This window comes from Colias eurytheme, chromosome 15 (genome assembly GCF_061535395.1).
Source record: "Colias eurytheme isolate Ceu_HAF_F1 chromosome 15, ilColEury1 Martin Lab GWU primary, whole genome shotgun sequence".
Taxonomy (NCBI): Eukaryota; Metazoa; Arthropoda; class Insecta; order Lepidoptera; family Pieridae; genus Colias; species Colias eurytheme.
Window position 1 is genome coordinate 8,479,797 of NC_142994.1, and position 22,012 is coordinate 8,501,808.

At 32.3% G+C, this 22,012-nt stretch overlaps 3 protein-coding genes across 4 annotated transcripts; 1 reads left to right on the forward strand and 2 right to left on the reverse strand.

Moving 5' to 3' along the window:
* The first annotated feature begins 1,883 nt into the window (after window positions 1–1,883).
* LOC149902480 (transcriptional adapter 1-2-like) lies at window positions 1,884–3,861 on the forward strand. The gene is made up of 3 exons (XM_090110418.1): window positions 1,884–2,430; window positions 2,614–2,978; window positions 3,245–3,861. Exons 1-3 carry the CDS (start codon window positions 2,035–2,037, stop codon window positions 3,393–3,395), a joined length of 912 nt encoding a protein of 303 aa, XP_089966544.1. The 5' UTR covers window positions 1,884–2,034; the 3' UTR covers window positions 3,396–3,861.
* Window positions 3,862–4,793: 932 nt separating this feature from the next.
* On the reverse strand, window positions 4,794–7,024 carry LOC149902481 (uncharacterized). Its single transcript, XM_090110048.1, has 5 exons — window positions 6,871–7,024; window positions 6,667–6,799; window positions 6,118–6,420; window positions 5,873–6,039; window positions 4,794–5,296 (listed from the first exon to the last, which is right to left on the reverse strand). The coding sequence occupies exons 1-5, from the start codon at window positions 6,929–6,931 to the stop codon at window positions 5,034–5,036; spliced, it is 927 nt and encodes a 308-aa protein (XP_089966174.1). The 5' UTR covers window positions 6,932–7,024; the 3' UTR covers window positions 4,794–5,033.
* Window positions 7,025–8,030: 1,006 nt separating this feature from the next.
* Suv3 (Suv3 RNA helicase) lies at window positions 8,031–20,508 on the reverse strand. 2 transcript variants are annotated; one of them, XM_090110047.1, is made up of 15 exons: window positions 20,016–20,508; window positions 19,811–19,931; window positions 19,552–19,720; window positions 19,140–19,326; window positions 18,524–18,601; window positions 18,125–18,216; window positions 17,689–17,828; window positions 17,185–17,319; window positions 16,724–16,830; window positions 16,272–16,465; window positions 15,434–15,613; window positions 14,925–15,073; window positions 10,008–10,103; window positions 9,012–9,153; window positions 8,031–8,201 (listed from the first exon to the last, which is right to left on the reverse strand). In XM_090110047.1, the coding sequence occupies exons 1-15, from the start codon at window positions 20,437–20,439 to the stop codon at window positions 8,097–8,099; spliced, it is 2,319 nt and encodes a 772-aa protein (XP_089966173.1). In that variant the 5' UTR covers window positions 20,440–20,508; the 3' UTR covers window positions 8,031–8,096. The 2 variants fall into 2 exon arrangements, with proteins under 2 accessions (XP_089966173.1, XP_089966172.1); XM_090110046.1 differs by having other exon boundaries at window positions 9,012–9,150; window positions 10,005–10,103.
* Between the last annotated feature and the right edge of the window lie 1,504 nt (window positions 20,509–22,012).

Consider the following 22,012-nt stretch of genomic DNA (forward strand, 5'->3'; position numbering starts at 1 on the left):
TTTAATCTATTTTTTATGTGTCGTCAACGTCAGGTGGATTCGAGCATGGTTCTTATAAATTACAATGGTTAATTAATTTACAATAGGCTATTTGACAAGGTTTTGAAAACTGTCTCAAATTATTAAGATACGTTTATAGAGCACACAAAACACATGTTTCTTAATTTTTTGTAGTTATTCATTGAGAAAATGGAAAATAAAAACATGATATTCAAATACGCCGCCAAAACACAATTTTGAAGAATATGGCGTCTCGCGACCATGGTGACGTCACAGCGGCGTAAAGATCAACGTGCTCCTAGTACTTATCGTTCGTTTTTGTTTTAATTATAGTTTAATTAAGTTAATCTGTTTAAAAACCAGAAAATGAGTTCTTATAGGTGGTGTGTAGTTCCTGGATGCAGAAATACGACTATTAAAACCCCTGAAAAACTATTTATATGTGCTCCAAAAGATATAAAAATGCGTAGAAAGTGGTTGCAGTTAGCTCGCAGAAATCCAAGTGATATTAGATATATCAATTAAAACAGTTATATTTTTTTGTGAAGACCACTTCGATGTAAGTATGGTGTTGAATACCTAGTAGGCAGTTTATTTTATTTGCAATACATAGTATAAATCGTCTCATTACTTACCTGCTTGAGGTAAGATAATGATATATATAAAATTGATGATGATGTGTTTGTATTGATATTGAAAATAATCAATACACACACGTCAATCCTATAAACTGGATGGCTGAAATGAAAAATAAAGGACTTAATCTAAAAAATGTATACTTCATAATTATTGTGCTATTGTGATTCATGTTTGTAGGTACAATTAACTAAAAAGGTAATGAATGACGATTGAAATATTAACTTACGTAGCTGTTTTCACATTTCTCAATTGAGGAGCGTAAAAATCTTGGTTGTTTTTAAAGAACATGCCAACCATTATAGCACAGTATTACAATATTATTTCCTAATTATAGCGTCCACTTTAGGTAGATTTCTACTGTCTGCTTTTTCGAAATTAGGTTCCATGACAAACAAAAATAACACATAAAGAACAAAACTGATTACAGACACCTTGAATCACAAGAAATAAGTTATACAAGAAACAAAACCAAAAGCGAAATTCAGCAACGACGTGAGTAAACGTTGGGATCTCTTGTTATTTACGCCGCTGTGACGTCATGGCAGATGCAGCCAATCATGGATGTTTTCGGTCACGTGGTCATTTTAAAAAATATGATGTTTTTTCTCGACGATTTATAAATAAATAAGTTATTATTTATATCATTTATTAATTTAAATCGCTTCAAAAACCTTATATATATATGGATTACACAAAAAAGTAATTTATTTTTTATACTGTCAAATAGCCTATTCGAACGCGAGCGAATGCTACTATTTAATGAAAGGAAATAAAGTTTTATTTCTTTCACCACTCTGCTGCACTAAACTAGGGAAGCGCGTACCATCTAGCCGTATTCAGAAAGAAAGCTGGAAAGCTGGTTCGTTCTACACAAAGGAAGCAGGTTGAAGCAGACCAAGACAAATTTTATATGCTAGCGCCCAGCGCTGACCAGCGCGTGTTGAAGCTTGTCGGCGCCGTTCAGCGCTTATTGGCGCGTGTTAATATTTTTTGTTACCAGCGCTGACAAGCGCCGGTAAGCGCTTATAAGTTTCCAGCTTTCTTTCTGTAAACGGCCATATTAGATTAGCTTTAAATCAGGTGAGATGGTCAAGCGCTTCCGTATCTACAGTAAAAAAATCTTCTTCTTCTCATAATTAATGGCACTGGAACTTGTCACGGGCAAAAAGTCTTCGCTCATTGCCATAATTGAAAAAAAGTAGCACATATTGTCAATATTGACAGCTGTTGATATCTACGTCAATGTCAAGTTATTGTTAAATCGATAACGCGGTGTTGTGTTGATATGTGAATGTGGAATAATTAATAAAAACAAAATTGATTAAATAGAAACTGCATATATCCGAAAAAGTTAGTAAAGAGCTTACTGAATAAAGCACTTACAAGTTGTACAAAATGACCTCAGATACTCTAACAGTTGCTCGACGGAAACTAAACGAAACTCTAGGGGATAAATCAACAAAATATTACAATCACATGAAACAATGGTTTCGAATGAAACTTACAAAGGAAGAGTTCGATATGGAGGCTCGTGCTATGTTAACATCAGAACAAATACATTTCCATAATGATTTCTTGCTGGCTCTACTCAATAAAGTCGAGGGTCTAGCTGAAACATCGATAACCATTGCTCAAGAGAAAGCTATCTCACATAATAGGAACAGTAGAAGGCATAAGAGAACGTCGAGGACCTCCGAAAAGTCAAACTTTGAACCAGCTGATTTATTGGAATATCTTCCACCAAATTCCCCTCCAGGCGCGGGTAGCGATGGCGTGAAGTACGCAGCTCAGGTGAGACATTTTCTCCATAAATTTAGACACTCAAAAATTAAAAATATCCAATATAATACGCAATAAGAAACAATTTTCAATTTGAATGATAGTTTCTTGCTCCCATTCTTTTAACATTGCCTGTAAACATAGAAATATCATACTTATTGTTATATTTATTTCGTTGTTATAAATATTTTCCAGGAGATATTCCTACCAGACCACGCTCTAGTAGTGGGACGATTCATGCTTGCAGCCTGGGAACTAGGTCTTGAAGGCGCCGACGACGAAGCTGCAGATCTCATAGTAACAGCAGTACAGAACTTCCTTAAAAACGTCATAAGTGCAGTTGTGTCTCAACGAAAAGGTTACAAGTTGAGAAATAGGCACTTTATGTATGATGTTGGTGGTGATATGCCCAACATGTGGTTGAGGGGTACCAACAAGTTGTATGACCCTCAGCATGAAGGCAGGGTGATTGTGGATGATGGTGTGGATGCATTGGGACCAAGGTGCCCACCTACGATTGATGAAGTTGAACACTCGGCGGCTTTTGAAATTGCTTGCAGGTATGTTTTGAAGTTATGTTAAAATTTTATATTTTTGTAGTATGTTTATTTGTCACAGTTTAGGATTTATATTATTATGAATATAAATTTTTGGTTTTTACCAAGCATTTTAACATTTAAACCAAATTTTTGGTTTAGTTTTTATAAAAATATAGTGTACAAAGTGTAAAAACAAAATGAAAATACACTCTATATTTCTACTTCTAAATAAAGTTTACGAATTCTATTTTATTTGAAATAGTTACAAATTAGTGTTTTTTTTTCAGTTCAACAGATGCAGAAGCAAATGACGAAAAATTAACAATAGATGAGTTCTACAACACATTATTGGTCCACAAGAATGTAATAGCATGTCATTCTGTGTATGCAGTTAATATGGAACGGTTGGCTATCATGCTAAACCATCCTAGTTATTAGTCATAGGTTTTTGTTGGTTTTCTGAACTAGTAAAATGTGTATGTGGTAGACTGTAGAGCATAGATGATCCTATAATAAAATAAATTGAAAAGTAAGATGTTATTTGGAAAATGTGTACTAAGCTAATGAACATCACTTTCATGTCCAGATACCGTTTATAACTTATAATTTTACCTTTCATTTTTCTGTTTTATGATCTCCAATGAAACAAACTTTTAACAAAAAAAAATATTGCAGATAAAGTGGATGTATATTTTATTTTTTCCTGTGATTTTATATCTTCTTGTGATTCTTGTATATTTGTATAAACATAACATGAACCAGGTACAATAATTCTAAATATTTCTACTTTTTAGTCAAGCCAAAAATCATTAAGATAAATAATACAAGTCCATAATCTTAATTTATCTTGTCTATATGCTGTAAATATGTTATGTATATGTGATGTTTAAAATGGAATTAAGTTTTATCTGTTTTATCTTAGTGTACATAGTTTTAGTGGTTTTAGAGTCCACAACAATTAGTCTAAGAATACTGTATGAATTATATAAATGTGGTACATGTATGTATATGATTAATTCATTAAGATTTTAAGGAATAAAAATGTTTTTAAATATGTGTATAAGTTCAGTGTTTTATTTTTTGTAATTTGAGGAATGGGATATATGACATAAGGGAATGGGATATATGACAGGAATTCGATAAATAAATACCTACGCTATTAAAAAATTTTTTTATTACGAGTTAAACTTCGATACTTACCAATTAAAAACAATTTCATTTACATATTTAACATATTTTCATAATTATAATACACTTGAATTTACAATTATAATAATCTTATTTTAGTTAATAGTTGGGGTTTTTTAGACGTAGATCAAAACCAAATGTTAAGATTTTTTATCAATATCATTAAGCATGAGTAAAAGAAAGAGAGAAATGAAAAAATAATGTTTATAGGTTCACAAGTAAAGTGAGCATTAACAAAAAACAGACAAGAAATAGTGATACTTACAGAAATAAAATAATACATATTTTAAAATTGTAACTAAGTACTTAATAAGAACTGAGTCAGGAATAATTATTTGTTTGATAATAGCATTCAACTTTCAAGAAAACATAATATAAACATGTACAAGATCTCATATATCAATAATCTATTATTGTTAACCTGTTAACAAAAGTCAAGAACATAGAATATAGCTATTTTAGCGGTAGGTACTTAAATTATATACATAACACATTAGTCAACTATTGCTTACAATTAACGGTGACATCTACTCTATTATCTAAGCATTTCAAATCAAATATTTACAAAACTAAATCGTAAGACTAGGCGCAATTAAAATAATTCATTTTTTTTCAAACTAGGTAGAGAATATGAATAGGAATACTATGAATAGGATCACCATATTGCCATATTGTGGTCATAGTTGTAAATGTATACTTATGAATAATATACTAATTTAAACACTATTGTTACAATCGAGTTACAATTTAAATTTGATGTAAGGTTACGCAAAATTAAATAAACGGTTAAATATGCAAGTTGGATTTATAAGTAACCTAGGCGCAATATTCCCATTCTTAGTTGAAACGCATTATACTTAAGTGTTGACATAACCCGTAAATAGGTACCTATGACCTTGTACTCGACATTAAAGGAGACGAACCAGGCGTAGACGGAGATTGTACTACAATACCAGGCACAGCTCTGAAAGGTCTTGGAGATGGTGTTTCAGCTCTATGCTCCATCTCCATTGCCTCTGGTTCCTGTTGCGTAACCCCTAGCAACCGCCATTTCTTCCACGCTACGTAACCGAGCAAACCCATTGTAGCCGCTATTATGATACCTCCTATTGTCATCCCCGTGGCTGACGCCGTGGACATTGCGTACATTCCTGATAAAAATAATATTTTACGTTAAAAATAAGAAATAAGCTAAATTTTGATTATATATATATATATATATAACCTGAACAGTCTAGAATTATAATCCATACTAATACATACTAATATTATAAATGCGAAAGTAACTCTGTCTGTCTGTCTGTTACTCAATCACGCCTAAACTACTGAACCAATTTGCATGAAATTTGGTATGGAGATATTTTGATACCCGAGAAAGGACATAGGCTACCTTTTATTGCGAAATATGTACCACGGGCGAAGCCGGGGCGGACCTCTAGTATAAATACCTAAATACCTCTAGTATAAACGAAATAGATAAGATGCCAGCCCTACTTCTTAATTTCTATGCTAGATTAACCGATCCCGACCGATACATACCGTGATCGTGTGGATGAGCAGTTTTGCACACGTGTATCAGATGACTCGCCCATTCCCTAATCGTCTTTTAAATAATAATCCTCCAGTTTATTTCAATTAATGGGCAGACCGTACAGATAGGTACATATTACTAAATGCTATTGCTCTCCCTTTCGCCAAATAATAATATTTTAGCAGGTGTTCCTTACCTTCAATTTCCACTCTGATGATGTCAGTATGTTCATTTCCGTCCTCCATACCAGCACCGCACGTCCACAAGCCAACATCTTCGGCTTTCACTTTACGAATTGTGACACAACAATCACCTCTATCAAGACTGCTATTGGACGGGAAATAGTATTTATCTAAGATTGGACTGGAAAAGAAAAAAAAATTATCACATTGCAAAATCGTGGTAAATTAATAAAAAATAATTAAGAGTTAAATAACTTACTTTGCTTCAGTGACCGTTGGATCTATGCTAAAAGATTTGCCATTTGGCGGTTCAAATCTGCAATAGCTCAGAGGAATAAAACCACCCGTAGTCGCGCAAGACAATGTTATACTCTTCCCATATTTTGTAGTTATGTTTGGTTTTACCGCTGCTAACTGCTTAACAACTCTTACTTGAATCCTCTTTATGGTTTCCAATCGTTCAGTTTTCCTCCCAATGTGACATTTCCACTCACCACTGTCTGTTTTCTTTGCTTTGATCTCATGAACGCACCTGCCTGCATGAACGCCTAGATCTGTAAATCTGAGTATGAAAGATTGATAGATTATTTACAAACAATACTAACATAATATTTAGCTACTAGTTCAATAATAATAAAAAGTACAATTAGAGTAGGAAAAGGAAACGTTTGAAACAACGAGGAGATACGATTATTATGCCTTTAATATGTTCATATCTAACTACAGACCATAACTTTACCGCCAAAAAAACTAATATTGCAAGTCACTTTACAAAAATAGAAGTAGTAAAAAAGAAATATGTACTTACGAAAACCGTGCTCCCTGCGGATTAACAAAACCGCAATAAATCATGGGAAAATCTGATTTGCACTGAATTTTGATTTTCTCATTTTCAAATGCCAATATCGTTTCTTCACCGTCCACATCAAATGTCCTATAAGCTAAGAATATTATATAATTAAACGTTGCACATCACCAATTTGTTAAATTATGAATTATTCAAATAAAATACCATTTATAATCCACAAGTTTTGTAAAAATACGCAAATAAATGCTAATTGTATTTGCTTCATCTTGGACTGTCGCGTATCAGGCAGTAATTAATACTATCAATAATTAGTTTAACTACCCTCGGGCTCATGCGATAATACTTCTGCATTACAAGTGTCAACGGGTCATTTCTTAACAATTATGATAACGTCGGAACTATTAAACTATTTACTAAGTAGATACTTATTGGGCTAGTTACATAATATTTAATTAAACTTGTACATAAATGTGACCACTTGTTTGCACCGTAAAAGATGTGTAAAGGAACTGGAGTTGTTACCGTTAACATTTTAAAGAAAATTGATTTTTTACAGTTGTGAAAAGACAAAAGCGCTGACAACATAAGTAACTGCTATACATTAAATAAACGGTAACCCGAGGTTTAAAATTCCTTTGTTACTTTCTGTTTTTAGGTGTAGGTTAAGTAGGTGTAGTTGTATTTTATTAAAACGAGATCTATCCTTAGTATTTTATTCAGACAGGTCTTCGATTTAGGAGAACTAAATAAGTGACCGAAGTGAGCTCTTATTTTGTTTATTATTTCTGTTGTAAAGATACATTTTTACGATTTGCGATTTTATAATTGTCATGCTTGTAATAAGGTTGAGCTTAAAACTGTTTTAAAAAATATTTCTTAGCGTTTGATAGGGGCCAAAAGCACTTAGCATTAGTATATTATCACGCAGATAGAATTAAGCTTTTATTTTTAAATTATTTAGTTTGTATTATTGATCGAATTACAAAGAATTCTTTCGCACATATTTTACATATTTGAATTGAATTGCCTATAAGCCACTGGATTCTGGTAACTTGCGAGTTCTAGGTGTAGTTTCATATAATTTTTTGGCTCGATCGTATAATGTCTGATTTTTAAACCTAGTGACATATAAAATCGTATCATTTGTACTGTCTTCACTACATATTTTTGAGCGTATGGCTATAAAAAAAATTAACGTTGATAAGAAAACTATTATTTTTTAATTTTCGTATCATCTCGAGAGACAATGTTACGCACGAGAAGTGTGACGCTGTTCAAAGTTTCATCTAAAAATAACGAAATTCAAACATTTTCAAAATGAATTTATCCTTAATGTTTATAAAATAATAAATAAAACGCATAACAACTATTCACATACACTTTATTAGACATTCGCACGATCGGACACACAACTATGGTACAATTAATTTTCATTTCCGTCTATTTCTGTTAGGTTTGCCTCGACTACTCCTGTCTTGTTTATCTGATGTTAATTCTTGTTGTAGTTTTTTCAACATCTGCGGTGTTATAAGGCCCTGGAAATAAAAAAAGATGTTGTCTAAAAACTAGTAAGAAATAAAAGGTATTAAAAATTCTGTTAACATATACTTAATAATATTATGTTTATTAGATTTCTAAGGTACAAAAATAGTCGCCCTACTCCATGACGTGACGGTATTGCAATGACGCGAGCTAGTAATTTTACTCGCAAAGCGCAAAGAAGTTTACATTCAAAATATTTTGAAGTTTGTGGATCTTTCATATTACATCAAATAACTAATTGAATGAGACAGGGTGTGTGCTCTTTGCACTACTGGCTAATTGAATTGATATCCTGCCTCATAATCAAAATTACAAATATAGGTTTAAGATATCGTCATTTCATTACATATATGTGTATAACAGTATTTATACCGATACAAGTATTGACCTATTTTGAACTGGATAAAAGATAACATACATTGCACCATGACCTTTAACCTTTGTTTAAAGGAAACAGACAGTTTGGCACGAAATTAATCCTACAGACGAAGAAAGTAAGAAAAACTTATTTATATTGTATATCTTTCACATAACATTCAAATAATAAAAAAGAATAATGGTATTAAAAAAAAATCCTCTTTTCCCGCTTTTACTTATCGATGATCATTTTAGCCAAGAAACTTTTTCCTTCATTCCACAAAACAAACGGATGTAGTACGATAAAACAATTATTCAGTTTATTGATTACTGTCAATTAGTAATCAATAAACATCATAATTCAATGAAATTTTCGATGAATTAAAAAATATGAATGTAAATATACTCGTAAAAACACATATTAAGTATAGACAAATAATTCTCACCCTAGCTACAAGCATTTCTGACAGCTTTCCCTTCGATTCATCACCTCTCGAGTGTCCGTGAGACATTTTCTTTTTGCCTCTACCGACTTCCTCCAACTCTGAACCGTCTTTGAGCGCTTGATCTGAGTTTCGTAGTAATCTGTTGAAAAATAAATTATCAATAAATATTTAGTTCTATAGCATTCAAATGCTTTCTAAATTCAGTTTTAAAGAATAGAAAAAATTTGGTCACGAGGTGGGATTCGTACCCGCGGCTTTTTGTATAGTAATCGATTTTCTATTTTTTTTTTTTTAATGTATCAAATAATTAGTATCTAATATCTACAGTTGAATATTCACTGAATTTAATCTGAAACATAAAGTTAGTAAATATACGCCATTAAATTTATCGAAAATACAATAGAATATTAAATCGTATTTTCAATCGAATATTTTAATTTTTAATCATAGATAATCATCACCAAGTTCTGCCATACAAAAAATTTATTGCAATTCCCAAATCTGAGCATAATATAATAATTTGGAAAATCCAAAAGTGCACGCCTCATAATTTTTTTTTAATAAATATTTATTAATTATTATTTTTGTTTATTTAATAACAATTAAACCACATCGAATCAGACCCTGAAAAATGAAAGGGTTCTATTCCTGAGCATACTCAAGCGTAAGAGAAAAAAAAAGACTCGATTAGTAAAGTATTTCGGTCGCTATCGTGTTAACAAGAAAAAGGATCCGCACATACAGACACACGGACGTCCAAGACAGAACTTTTTTAAACTGTTTTTTAACTAGTTTAAATAACAAAAATGACATCAAAAATATGATGAACGTTAAAAATAGTGTTTTTTCTTAATATGTGTGTGTATGTATTGTCTTACAAGTGCAATGTATGATACATAAAGACATTTTAAGTTTGAAAAATCAGATGTTTTGCGCGAAGTGACAGTAGTACCCACCTCAACGCTTCGCTTATGAGGCGTGCAAAATTCTTACCGTGTAATTTGGAAGATCCCTTGCTGTATGATGGCATCTAGTTCCGTCTCCATTTCGCGAACGAGCTTCACGTCCGGGAACATGTCCGGAAATCTATAGCTGTACCCAAATATAATATTTCGTTAAATTTATCATACAAATTATAACGTAAGTAGTTATATTTAATACCCTCGAAACACTAGGACATCAAAAGCTCTAACTGTTAAGTTCTAACAATATATAAAAAAAGAAATTTATTATTTTTATACCCGATTAAGCCAAAAGTTAGGTTGTTTTTTGACAGTATATTATATTACATCCTGTCTTACGTAACGCGCACAAACTAGACGTCTTTCGGTTGATCTTTACTTTTAGAACAACAATAGAAAAAAATCAAAATATATACAAAACATAATGGCGTATTATTCATATCATATTATTCACATTTATTTTTTAAGGTTGATGTTCCGACCGTCCCTCCATACATTTTTGATTACCTCTAAACACTTAACACAGACACTATTTCTTTAAAACTAATCATTTTATCACTTCTCTATAATGAAATGTGTGCGCGTTCGACCTTTTTAATCAATAATTTACAATATTTACTTAGAAAAACAACAGTAAAATACCGGAAAAATTTGACACTTCTACAGTAGTGTGCGTGACTTTTGCCAAGCGAAACACGACATAAAGCACGACATCTAGCGCATAGACTATATACTTATTACAGATCTAGCGCGTCAATGTCTAAACGAAAGGCGATGTTTAGACATTGACGCGCTAGATGTCGTGCATCCGCGTTCGTTATCTTATATACATAATGAGCATAATTCTAATAAATCAAAGTTCTGTGTAAAAATTGAGTAATTTCATTTCCAATCGTTCAAAGAAAATAACAATAAAATAAAATAAAACTAATGACCTCAGAAACGTTTTTTTTTGTAAACGAATAAAATTGAAACGAATAAAACGAATGCAAATTCGGGGATTTTCTAATTATTGCTAAATAATAATTGAATTCGTTTTGAAATAGGTACTCTATAATTTTTAGTGTATAAATAGACATTTATAATGTGGTGCTCATTTTTTTTGTACTGCTAACGCTATTGTAGGTACCTATTTTCGTTGTTTTATTTCAAGTGAACACGGCCATACAATTTTGTCACGAGCCGCCTATGATTGTAGGTACTTTTGTTAGGCTCCTTCGTCGTCCGCGTCGCGTCGGCTCGAAAGTTCTTGATTTCATTGTCACGCGCTATGATTTGCGCGCGGATTTTCTTGTGTTGTGAATTTATTTTTGTATTATTATTATTTTTTATTTTTTTTTTATTTTATTGATTCAAATAAAATATTTCACTAGTATGCATTTGAGACTATATTGTATTATGTATAATTTATCGTAGGTATAGTTATTCTTATAACGCAGTTATATTTTCGGTGGGACAATTTGACCCGTGATTTTTCTGAAATATCACTACGTTGCAAATCACATCAATCATACACACGTATGACGAAAGTATAGTGGCTAACATTGACTCATCAGTTCATCACTGAAACCAGTGATAAATCAGTACCTATATCATATTGTGTTTGAATATTTTTAAACAATGATATAAGTATACAATTATTATAAATCGATAAACTATCAAAGTAATCACAAACTTGCAAACATTGGTAAAATATGCTTTAGCGAATTTTCAGACTGACACACAATTTTATTACTTAGTTTGTTTTAGCAAAGTAGGTAAGTACCTACTCCGTTTACGTCACGCGTCGGCCGTCGCGTCGTCGAAAACGGTGCACCCAGGTCCCAGAAACAAACATACCTAATTACCTAATTCAGTTACAATCCTTCTTTTGTTCCAATACGATTTTTTTCCTGATAGCTAATAGCAAAACCATATGTTACTTTGTTTTCGTAAATATGTTTTTCACCTTCCTGGTTATTTTCACATAATGAAATATAATAAAAAAATAAATAGTGTATTAGATTTGTTATTGTATCTTGTATACGAATTATTCTTACTTGTTGGTTATGAAATGTTCAAATAAGTACCTATTGAAATAATTTACTGTTACAAATCATTAGTGTTATTAGTTTTGAGTGAATAGGCATGGATCAGAAATTCAGAATATTATATGCTGCTAACTACTCAAATACATACATGTTTTGATAAAAAAAAACAATAGTGTAAGTACTAATGTAATAAAATAAAACTGCGTTTTATTGTAATCAATTTATTTTATTTATTTATTTATTTTCCAAAATTAATGATGAATAAAATAGTTTACGCCAACAAATATGTATAACTTTTATTTTTATAACAATCGTTCATACCGTAGCAGGTAGCGTTTTGAGTCTCACGCAACGTTGCCATTCCTTTAGTACAAACACTATGGATACCTACGCGTAGGTACGCTCGCGAATGCAAATTCGGTGATTTACTAATTATTGATAATCATTGAATTCGTTTTGAAATAGCCTGTACTTTGTAATTTTTAGTGTTATAGACATTTATAAAATGTGGTGCTCATTTTTTTTTTGTAATAAATTATCCTGCTACGCTATTGTATTTTCGTTGTTTTATTTCAAGTGAACACCGATACAATTTTGTCACGAGCCGCCTCTGGCCTCTGGGTGAAATCAACCAGTCAAATGATTTTTGTTCTAATTGTATTTTGGTAGTAGTTTGTTTAGAATTTACATTACCATTGTTTAATTTTTATTTTGTATTTGCAGTAAAATAAAAAGATGAAAAACTTCATTAGGTATATTGTACGACACCTCACTCTGAATCGCGCTAGCGAAATTTTTTCGTTACAGAGCACATATACAACTTTCGGACAATCTTCATTGAGGCCGGCCGGCAAATCGAGTATGTCGAGAAACTTCACTTATTCGATGGAGGTATTCTACCTTCCTTCCTCCACAGTTGTGGGACCCCGACGTGCATTGAACACGCAGCTTTCTGATACTAGTAGCTAAAATCAAAACCACAGATATGTCTGTGATCAAAACCATAATAATATTTTTACCTATTATTTTACTAAAAGTCGAGTGCATCGAAATCGTAAATATGTTTTTCACCTTCCTGGTTTTTTTTCCATAGTAAATAGTGTTGTTGATTTGTTGTTGTATGAATAATTATTCTTACTTGTTGGTTATGAAATGTATATTGAAATAATTTACTTTTACAAATCATTAGTGATATTAGTTTTGAGTGAAAATGCTTGGATCAGCATAATATCATATTATTTTGCTACTTCAAATACATGTTTTGATAAAAAAAAAAAAATAGTGTAATGTAGGTAATAAAATAAAACTGCGTTTTATTGTAGGTAATCAATTTTGACATTATTTATTTCCCAAAATTACAATAAAATAGTTTACGCCAACAAATATAACTTTTATTTTTATAACAATCCTACTTCCTACTAATGCGAAAGTTTGTGAGGATGTGTATGTGTGTGTTTCACGCAAATACTACTGAACCGATTACAATGAAATTTAGCACACATATAGAACGTAACTTGGACACATTGAATAGGTTTTATCCCGGAAACCCCACGGGAACGGGAACTATACGGGTTTTTTTTTGAAAATGCGGGCGGAAAGCTAATTGTTCATAATATAAACCGTAGCAGGTGGCGTTTTGAAGTTTTGTCTACCCATACAGAAAAATGAAAACCACAGGAGATTGCCCAAGTGACTATGGCACTTGGTATCGCAATCAAACTTATTGTGTCAAGATGAAATATAGCTCAATTTAAAGCTTGATGTTAGTACTTTTAGATATGATTATAGTTTTTATGTAAATAAGCCGCAGTTCGCGACAATAAAAATAAAACAATTCAACACTTCAAAAAACTACTTAATCGAGTTTAAACTAACGATGAACGTTAAGTTTTACATTTATTACATAGGTAATATTTTAATTTACAAGACAAATGTGAAAAGTAAATCGTAATTTAAACATTATTTCAAAATAACATCGAACAATGCGTCGAACACATTCATTTGACATTTCAAATAGAAACTATGACATATGACGTTTGCAAGAGAGATAGATATAGGTATGTGTCAAAACAAAACTTTTACTTTTATTTCTATTTATTCGGTATAATTACAACTTAATAGTGATAAATATGATCATTATAAATACAAATAGGAATTAACAATATCACGAACACGTGACACAACTAGTATTTTACCGATTCCATACGTAGTCATACATGTTTCAAAAGAAAAACTTTTACTTTTACTATTATTTCAATTTATCCGGTTTAATTAAGACTTAATATTGATACATATGATCATTATAAATACAAATAGGAATTAACAATATAACGAATACGTGGCACAACTAAAATTTTACCGATACCACCCGTGGTCATTCTCCTTTGTGGGTCATTTGTAACAGGATGGCGGTTCTACAGCGAAAAAAGAAAAATGATGGTCAGAACGCTGATACCGGATACCTTAAGATACTGTAATATAAAATATTACTAGATTAGATAAAATATTATAGGTAGTATCTTCACCGTGTGTGACGCGCTTTACATTCACGCCATCTAGAGTTAAATCTTTATCATTTTTGTATACGTCTGTGTGTGTAAACGACCCTGTATGCAATGACAGATGTTAAAACGCATAATTTTACCGAATTGGGTGGATTTTAAGGCAATGATATAACATATTTCAATAAAATATAATATTCAGTAACCGCCATGACTATTCCTAGGTTTGATGACTATTCCAATTACGCAAAAACTCAAATAAACTAGAAATGTAGAATTCAGCGCCATCTAGCGGGATATTGGCTGGGAACAGATCGTTGCAATCACCTTAATGAATTTAATAGCAAAACGATAGATTTACATATCTTTTAACTTTTATTATCTACTTTTATATTATTTTATCACTTTTAATATCCTTACCTAAGCCACAAATACAACTCGAGAACATCAAAAACAGCTTCCAGATGCACTAGATCCATGATCGTCTTTGGTGCTGGTAGCGGCCAGTCCACTACGTTGCTCAACCAGTTTTTGGTTAACGGCTCGTTGCGACTGTATTGCCGCACCATCTGCGAAATTATTTTATTATAAAAATTCACTATACTAAAAAACGAGCGTGTATGCTGAGCACACGTGTCAGAAGTGTTCTTTGGCAGGATTACCAAAATCGTCGCCTCACTCCATGACGTGACGGTATTGTCATGACGCGACCTTGAAATTTTACTCTCAACGCGCCTTAAAAAGTTTCACTTCAAAAACCTTTACTTTAAACAGTAGCGAAAAAACTTCCTCATTTCCGTTTGTTTTTTTATATAAATACAAAAAGACCAAAAAGTACATTACTATGCAGAGAACAAAATAAACATCAGATATTTTTTTCACCTTTTTACCTTGAAGTGAAAAAAAAAAACACCAGAAAAATGTTTTACCTTAAGGAAAGTAGCGCACACAAAGGGCAGTTTATTATTGATCGGCGCGCAACAGAACACGTACCGCGCACGCAACGGTAGCGGCACGTGCTGTATCATCTCCGCTAGGAACTTGAACGCCTCCGTGTTGCACATGAAGTATAGCGAGTCGTCTACCGTACATAGGTGTACGAATATGTCCTGGGAACGAGCAAAATTATGGAATAAAAAAGTTTAATGCTGAATTTATTATTTAAGTTAGTTTTCACTAAAATGAAAAAAAAGTTGTTTCGTCTGTAAAGTCGATTTACTGACGATAGTTGAACGTGACAACGTCCGATTGTGCTTCTTTGTCGCTCGTTCCGCGCTCTCGCTTGCACTTCAAGCCTTACATGGAACGCCTCAGAGCGAGGTAACGCCGCATGAGTCATGTTTTTCGTGCGTGCAGCCGGCTCTATCGAATTATAAGACGTTGTCACGTCAAAAATGAAGCTGTCCAATAAAAGGCATAGTTCACTTGTGTTTACTGTTTAGCTATCTGTTTAAATGTGTGGGTTTTGAGGTTTCATACTAATTATGACATTATTGCAATTCTAGTGCCTTCTTATTAAGATCTCTATGATATGAACACGCCAACAAAACAATTTATTTTAAAACACACTTTATCCCAGTCAATTGTCTGAAGCAAGACTCTTCCTACGCGTCTATAAGGCAGTGTGTCTTATTATTAATCGAATTTATTTGCAATTATGACTTTAGTTTTCTTATCATCAACACCTTTGATCCTCATTTAAACTCATTAAAGCATCTAAATTTGCTTTTTTCTCCTAATACTAATTCTTTTTAATTATCTACATACCATTAAGCTACTAAGACTTGCATGTGGCAAATGATAAGCGTATAACTCCATCTGTTCAGAGGTTGGATGCAAGCCAGCTTGCATTACTGGGTCGGGTGGTTTTGATAACAGTGTCTTTAGTGTTGGCAAGTCTTCCGCTTTGAATGTTGTCACGTAACCCGTCTCCCAGGCACTACCGTATCTACCTGCTCGACCTGAATGGAGAACATTTTGGTTGACATTTTAAACTCCTCTGCCAATATAATTCTACACACAATTTTAATAAAAGACGTGTGGCACTCGGGGACTGCCGCGGTAAAGCTATTGCATGCTATACCTTCAAGCCACACCTCCGCCCGTCGGAGTGGGGAGCGTGAGGTTTTTTCGTTACGGAATTTCTCGATTCGGTCCCCACGCTCAAGGCCCGCGATAGAAGCTATGCAATAGCTTAAAAACCAGTCAAAAATACATACCCGCTATTTGCAAAGCTTGCGATATACTGATAACATCCATTTCCTTCTCACCATCCTCATTTACAACTGGCTTTATTAGAGAATAAAATATTATCCTTCTTATACTCCTAAAAAATTAAACAAAAAATGTCAAAAATTACAAAAAAAATCTGTCAAACAAATCTTATTATAAAATTTCTTAATTAGGGCTGATTTTTCAATCCTTGATTAAAACTTATTCGTCGAATAATGTATAAAACTAATTCAATTCAATTTTTTCGAAGGGTGGCAATTTTGAAAAAATACCATTTTAAAAACTAATTGTCCATATTTGACAGTTTACGTGACATTTTAATATTAACGTGTAATACTTTATTGGACGGATAAGTTTTATCCAAGCATTGAAAAATCGGCCCTTAATATAACAAATTTATACATAAATTCAGAACGTAAATAATTCCAATAACAATAAAAAAACTTACAAATTGATACCAAGGCCGATAGCATCTGTAGCGACCATAACCTTACATGAACTGTCAGGATCATTGAATTTATTTGCTTGTGCCAATTTTGTTCCTGGCGGTAAACTACCATATATAACTGCCACTTCATGTCCCCTAAAATATTATTGAAGGTATTAAATCTTCATTATTGTTAAACAACTAAATGTATGAAATATTATAGATCTTATAATTTATGGGTGTAAAGTCTCATGATTCAAAAAATTCTCTAGAAATAATTCTGACTTATCGACAACTGAACAAATTTTGACAAATTATAGAGACCGGAGAGATTATTTTTTACTGTTTTTAAAGGTTTTATAACTCTCCTTTCTGAATATGTTATCAATATTGTAGACTATATATTTTTTTTTATATGAATACTGTAGCATATGCTACTAAATGACTATCTTTCAATATAATGATTTCAATAACTAACAATAAATTGTATAACCTTATAGATACCTGCCTCAACAGGGGACTGACCTCTGTTCTATCGCACGACTTACACTGTAAATGTCGTTCTTATTGAAACATACGATACAATCGCCAGGTTTCACATTATCCAATGAGCCAAGCGCTGAATCCTCTACTTTCAATTCCGTCAACCTTTTGTATGTATGAATCTGAAATAATGTTAAATATTGTCTGAATTTATAGTTTGTTTACAAAAAAATGTATTGGATTTGATTTAAATATCAAAGAAAGTTGTGTTAGTTAAACCAATTGTAAATCAAACAAACAGGTGCAACAATTCATTGATTTTTGGTTTCTTTGATTTGTCTCTGTTCATTTCAATTTTTTGCATTGCTAAACAACAAGTAAATAGCTTATAAAAAAACAATTACAGCTACAAATGAGATAAATATTATGATAAAAAGAAAGAGATAATCTATGTGTTATATAACATTATCAAATATACCTCCATTTCTTCCCCAGTAGTATTGCAAATTTCTTCCACTAAATTTATGGCACCAGCCTCTCCACACAAATGAATTTCATCAGCTTGTAAACCTATGCAAAAATATACCATATATTATGTATGACTTCAGACCTCAGTTTTTTAAAAAAAACCCGCATAGTTTCCGTTCCTGTAAGATATCCGTGATAAAAAGCCATGTCTTATTCTGGGTCTTCAGCTACTTACATACCAAATTTCATTGTAATCATACGATTATACACATACATACAGTAGTATTTGCGTGAAAGAGTAACAAACAACCATCCATCCTCACAAACTTTCGCATTTACAATATTAGTAGGATGATGAGCATTTCTTTGTTTCTAAGTATTTAAAACAAAATAACATTAAATAAATTACCTAACACAGCTCTCGTCCATGCCCACCCTCTGCCTCTATCACCAATCATTTGGATTTCATCTATGATTGCTACTTCATCTGAAAAAATTAACAAAAGAAATATATACAATATTACTAACTACATTGTCACCTGTCAGCTGACAACACACCTATAATCATCATCATCATTATTCATCACAAAAAAGGCCCTGCAGTTCTCTTTTTTCAAGTGAAAACTTCTTTAGCGGCGTTGGGTATAAAATCTTAAACTCGCGTCAGGACACGTGACCTGATCGAAAAAGCGTAAGACGGACCATTCCAAAATATCAAACATGCTCAACATTAATAATCAAGTTTTCACTTCTGCCGGCACTCCCAGGGTGCAACTCGTCTTTTTTTTTAACAATCAAAATGTTCTGATGGTATTTATATTTTTTATTGATGGTGACTGCCCACTCGGCTGTGTGTTGTTCATAATTGAATTACGATTACCCCAATATTATATTCAAAACATAGAGGACTTATGGGCGCGGTTTGGATATATGTATACATATGGACATTTTATTTCTGTTTGTATTGCATGCATCAATATTTTTATATACTTAAAAAATATGAAATACAATTTTGGATAACTTACAACTGTCATTCAATGATGTCATTTCCACTGTACACGCAACATGCTTTGATGGAGTGAGTTCTGGTTCATCAAGAAGAAATGGCTGCTCGTCAGTTTCTGTAACTTTTTCTTCATCATTATCTAGTAATGTACTATATTGTGACGCGTGTCGCCTCTCTTCACCAGTTATTAAGTCACATGGTGTCCCCTAAAATAATTATAAATTCAAATTCATTTACTTGCCAAAAAACATGGTATACAGAGATGTTAACAATTTAGTTTTCCATCATGTTAAGCCGTTATTAACAGCATGCATTATTCATACATATTTAAAAAAAATTATGTTGAAATGTAAAGATATTTCAATATGTACATCAAATTAAATACAGGATAATTTATGAATAATAATTATACTAATAATTTGAATACATACCCTTTTATTTGATTTGTGATATATTTCTGTAGCTAATAATTTGAGTGGTCCACAATAAACCCCGGATTTGGCAGTGAGGTATCTTTCCATGGCATGGTAAGTCTTTCCAGAGTTTGTAGGACCTGCGTGAAATACTATCTTCCTATTCATATTCCGAGCTTGGGGATACCTGATTTAATTATGATTTCAGTTATAAAATTTCATAATATGTTTTACAATAATTTTATTTGAATTAAAATTTAGAAAATTTTATATTTACCAATTGGCTGGGGTTCTTAAATCTGATATTTTCTTTAAATCTTCTAAACAGTCTAGATGAGGAAATGCTAACCTAGCGTGCCTTAGAAAATATGGAAATAAATCATCTACATGTCCAGCACCTAGAAATAACATAAATATTTTTTCTTGTAATTTTTAATCACAAATTAAAGATTCTGAACAGAACAATGTGTTAATAACCTCACCTACTAATATATCACTTATAGTTATGTGTAAATCTGGCGGCAAATCATGTTCCAAACAATGTCTTCGAAACGACAAGAATGCCTGATGTAACAACTGGTCATCCAACCCATTCTCAGATGCCAACACTCTTACTTCAGCTTTCTGATAAAATTTATTCAATATTTTTAACAAGTCTTGTTTTTTTAATCTTCCTGTGAATTCTTCGCCTATATTGATATCGTCTGGATTTGGTTTAACTGGTACAGGAACAAACAAAGCCGATGGATTACCCTTATCATGTTTCTTGGTTCTTTTGAAAACATAACCTACACTTCCAAGTTTTCCTTTTCGCGGATTCAAAACACTGGTGACGAAAGGTGTAACACAAGGTTGAAGTCTATCAGTACAATAAATAGTCCATATTCGTGAAAAGCCTTTGTACATTTTGATTAAAAAAAATAATATTAAATACTAAAATTTTTCGAATACAATCTGACACATTGCTACAAAAATGCAAAATGCTGACACTTGACGGCTGACGCCTGGTGGTTGACACTGACAGATTACTGTTTTTTTTTTTTCTCCTGGAGTTTGATATTTTTGCCAGTTCCTTGTCTTGGCAAGTTACTTAATACTTGCTCTGTGGGCATGTTTTAAAAAATCCATACTTATATTATAAATGCGAAAGTAACTCTGTCTGTCTGTCTGTTACTCAATCACGCCTGAACTACTGAACCAATTTGCATGAAATTTGGTATAGAGATATTTTGATACTCGAGAAAGGACATAGGATAGGTTTTATCCCGGAAATTCTACGGGAACGGGTTTTTCTCTGAAATCGCGGGCAAAGCCGCGGGCGGAAAGCCATTATACACAATAACAGAATTGAGCGTGACTCATCTGTAAAAATAGGAGAGGTAAGTAATAATTAATATACAAGTATGTCAAGAGGTAATAATTAATATACAAAAAACAATGTTCATAGAGGCAGAGAAGGCAAGCAAAAAGTAAATAAATAGTAATGAAGAATACTCACATAATATAAGTACACAATGAAACGGTATTACAACAGTAATGATTTTATCTCCCTTTTGTTTCTATATTATAATATCATTGCCTTGAGCCTTAGATCATTAAGTAATGGATGGAGTACGCTAGCAAATGTTCTAACTAAACTTTCTGCTAATTTTGGTGCGGGGAGGGTAACTCACACTGATGAAACACAATGAAACACAACCACACATTCACAAAAATAATTTGTGTTACGAAAGTCGTAAAAATTTACGACTTTTTAAGCGACAAGTTTTTAAATTCAACTCTATCACTAAGTTAATTAAGATTAAATTTGTATTTCATTCCAAGATAGTCTCGTGGGGAGTGCGGTTCAATATCGCGTTCTAAATTCAACTTAATCACTTAGTTGATAAAGATTAAATTTGTATATTTTCTTTCCATGATAGTCTCGTGGGGCCGCATCAATGATCGAGTAAACATGACTCGATTATTTGTCTTGATCATATCGCTAAACGATACATCGATGATTATTAGAAATTGCATTTAATTAGAAATGTACTTTAAAAAAATAAAAAAATATACACAAATGAAAGGTTATTCCATCTTTTTTAATATTCGACATGTTTGAATTGCTTCTGCAAGACTTGACAGTACAAAACGGCATTTTTAGCGGAGCACTCGCAGACGTCCTTTCGATGTTTTACGAATACGCAGAGTGTTTGTAATCGATTACGCAAGTAGTTTTTATGAAAGCATAAGATTTTTCGATTCGTATAATCTTATACCTCGGCAAAAGGGGAAACGCCTGCGAGTGTTATCCATTACTTAATGATCTAAGCCTTGAGCGATCAAATCGCTCGCTGTTATCCACAAACGTCCGCTGGTTAAAATTACTGATTGGTCATGGAAACCAGTAACTAATTATTTTTATGTTTAGTGTAATACAACAAAATATTATTTTATACATTATATACATTAGGTAATGTATAAGATAAATTCTGCA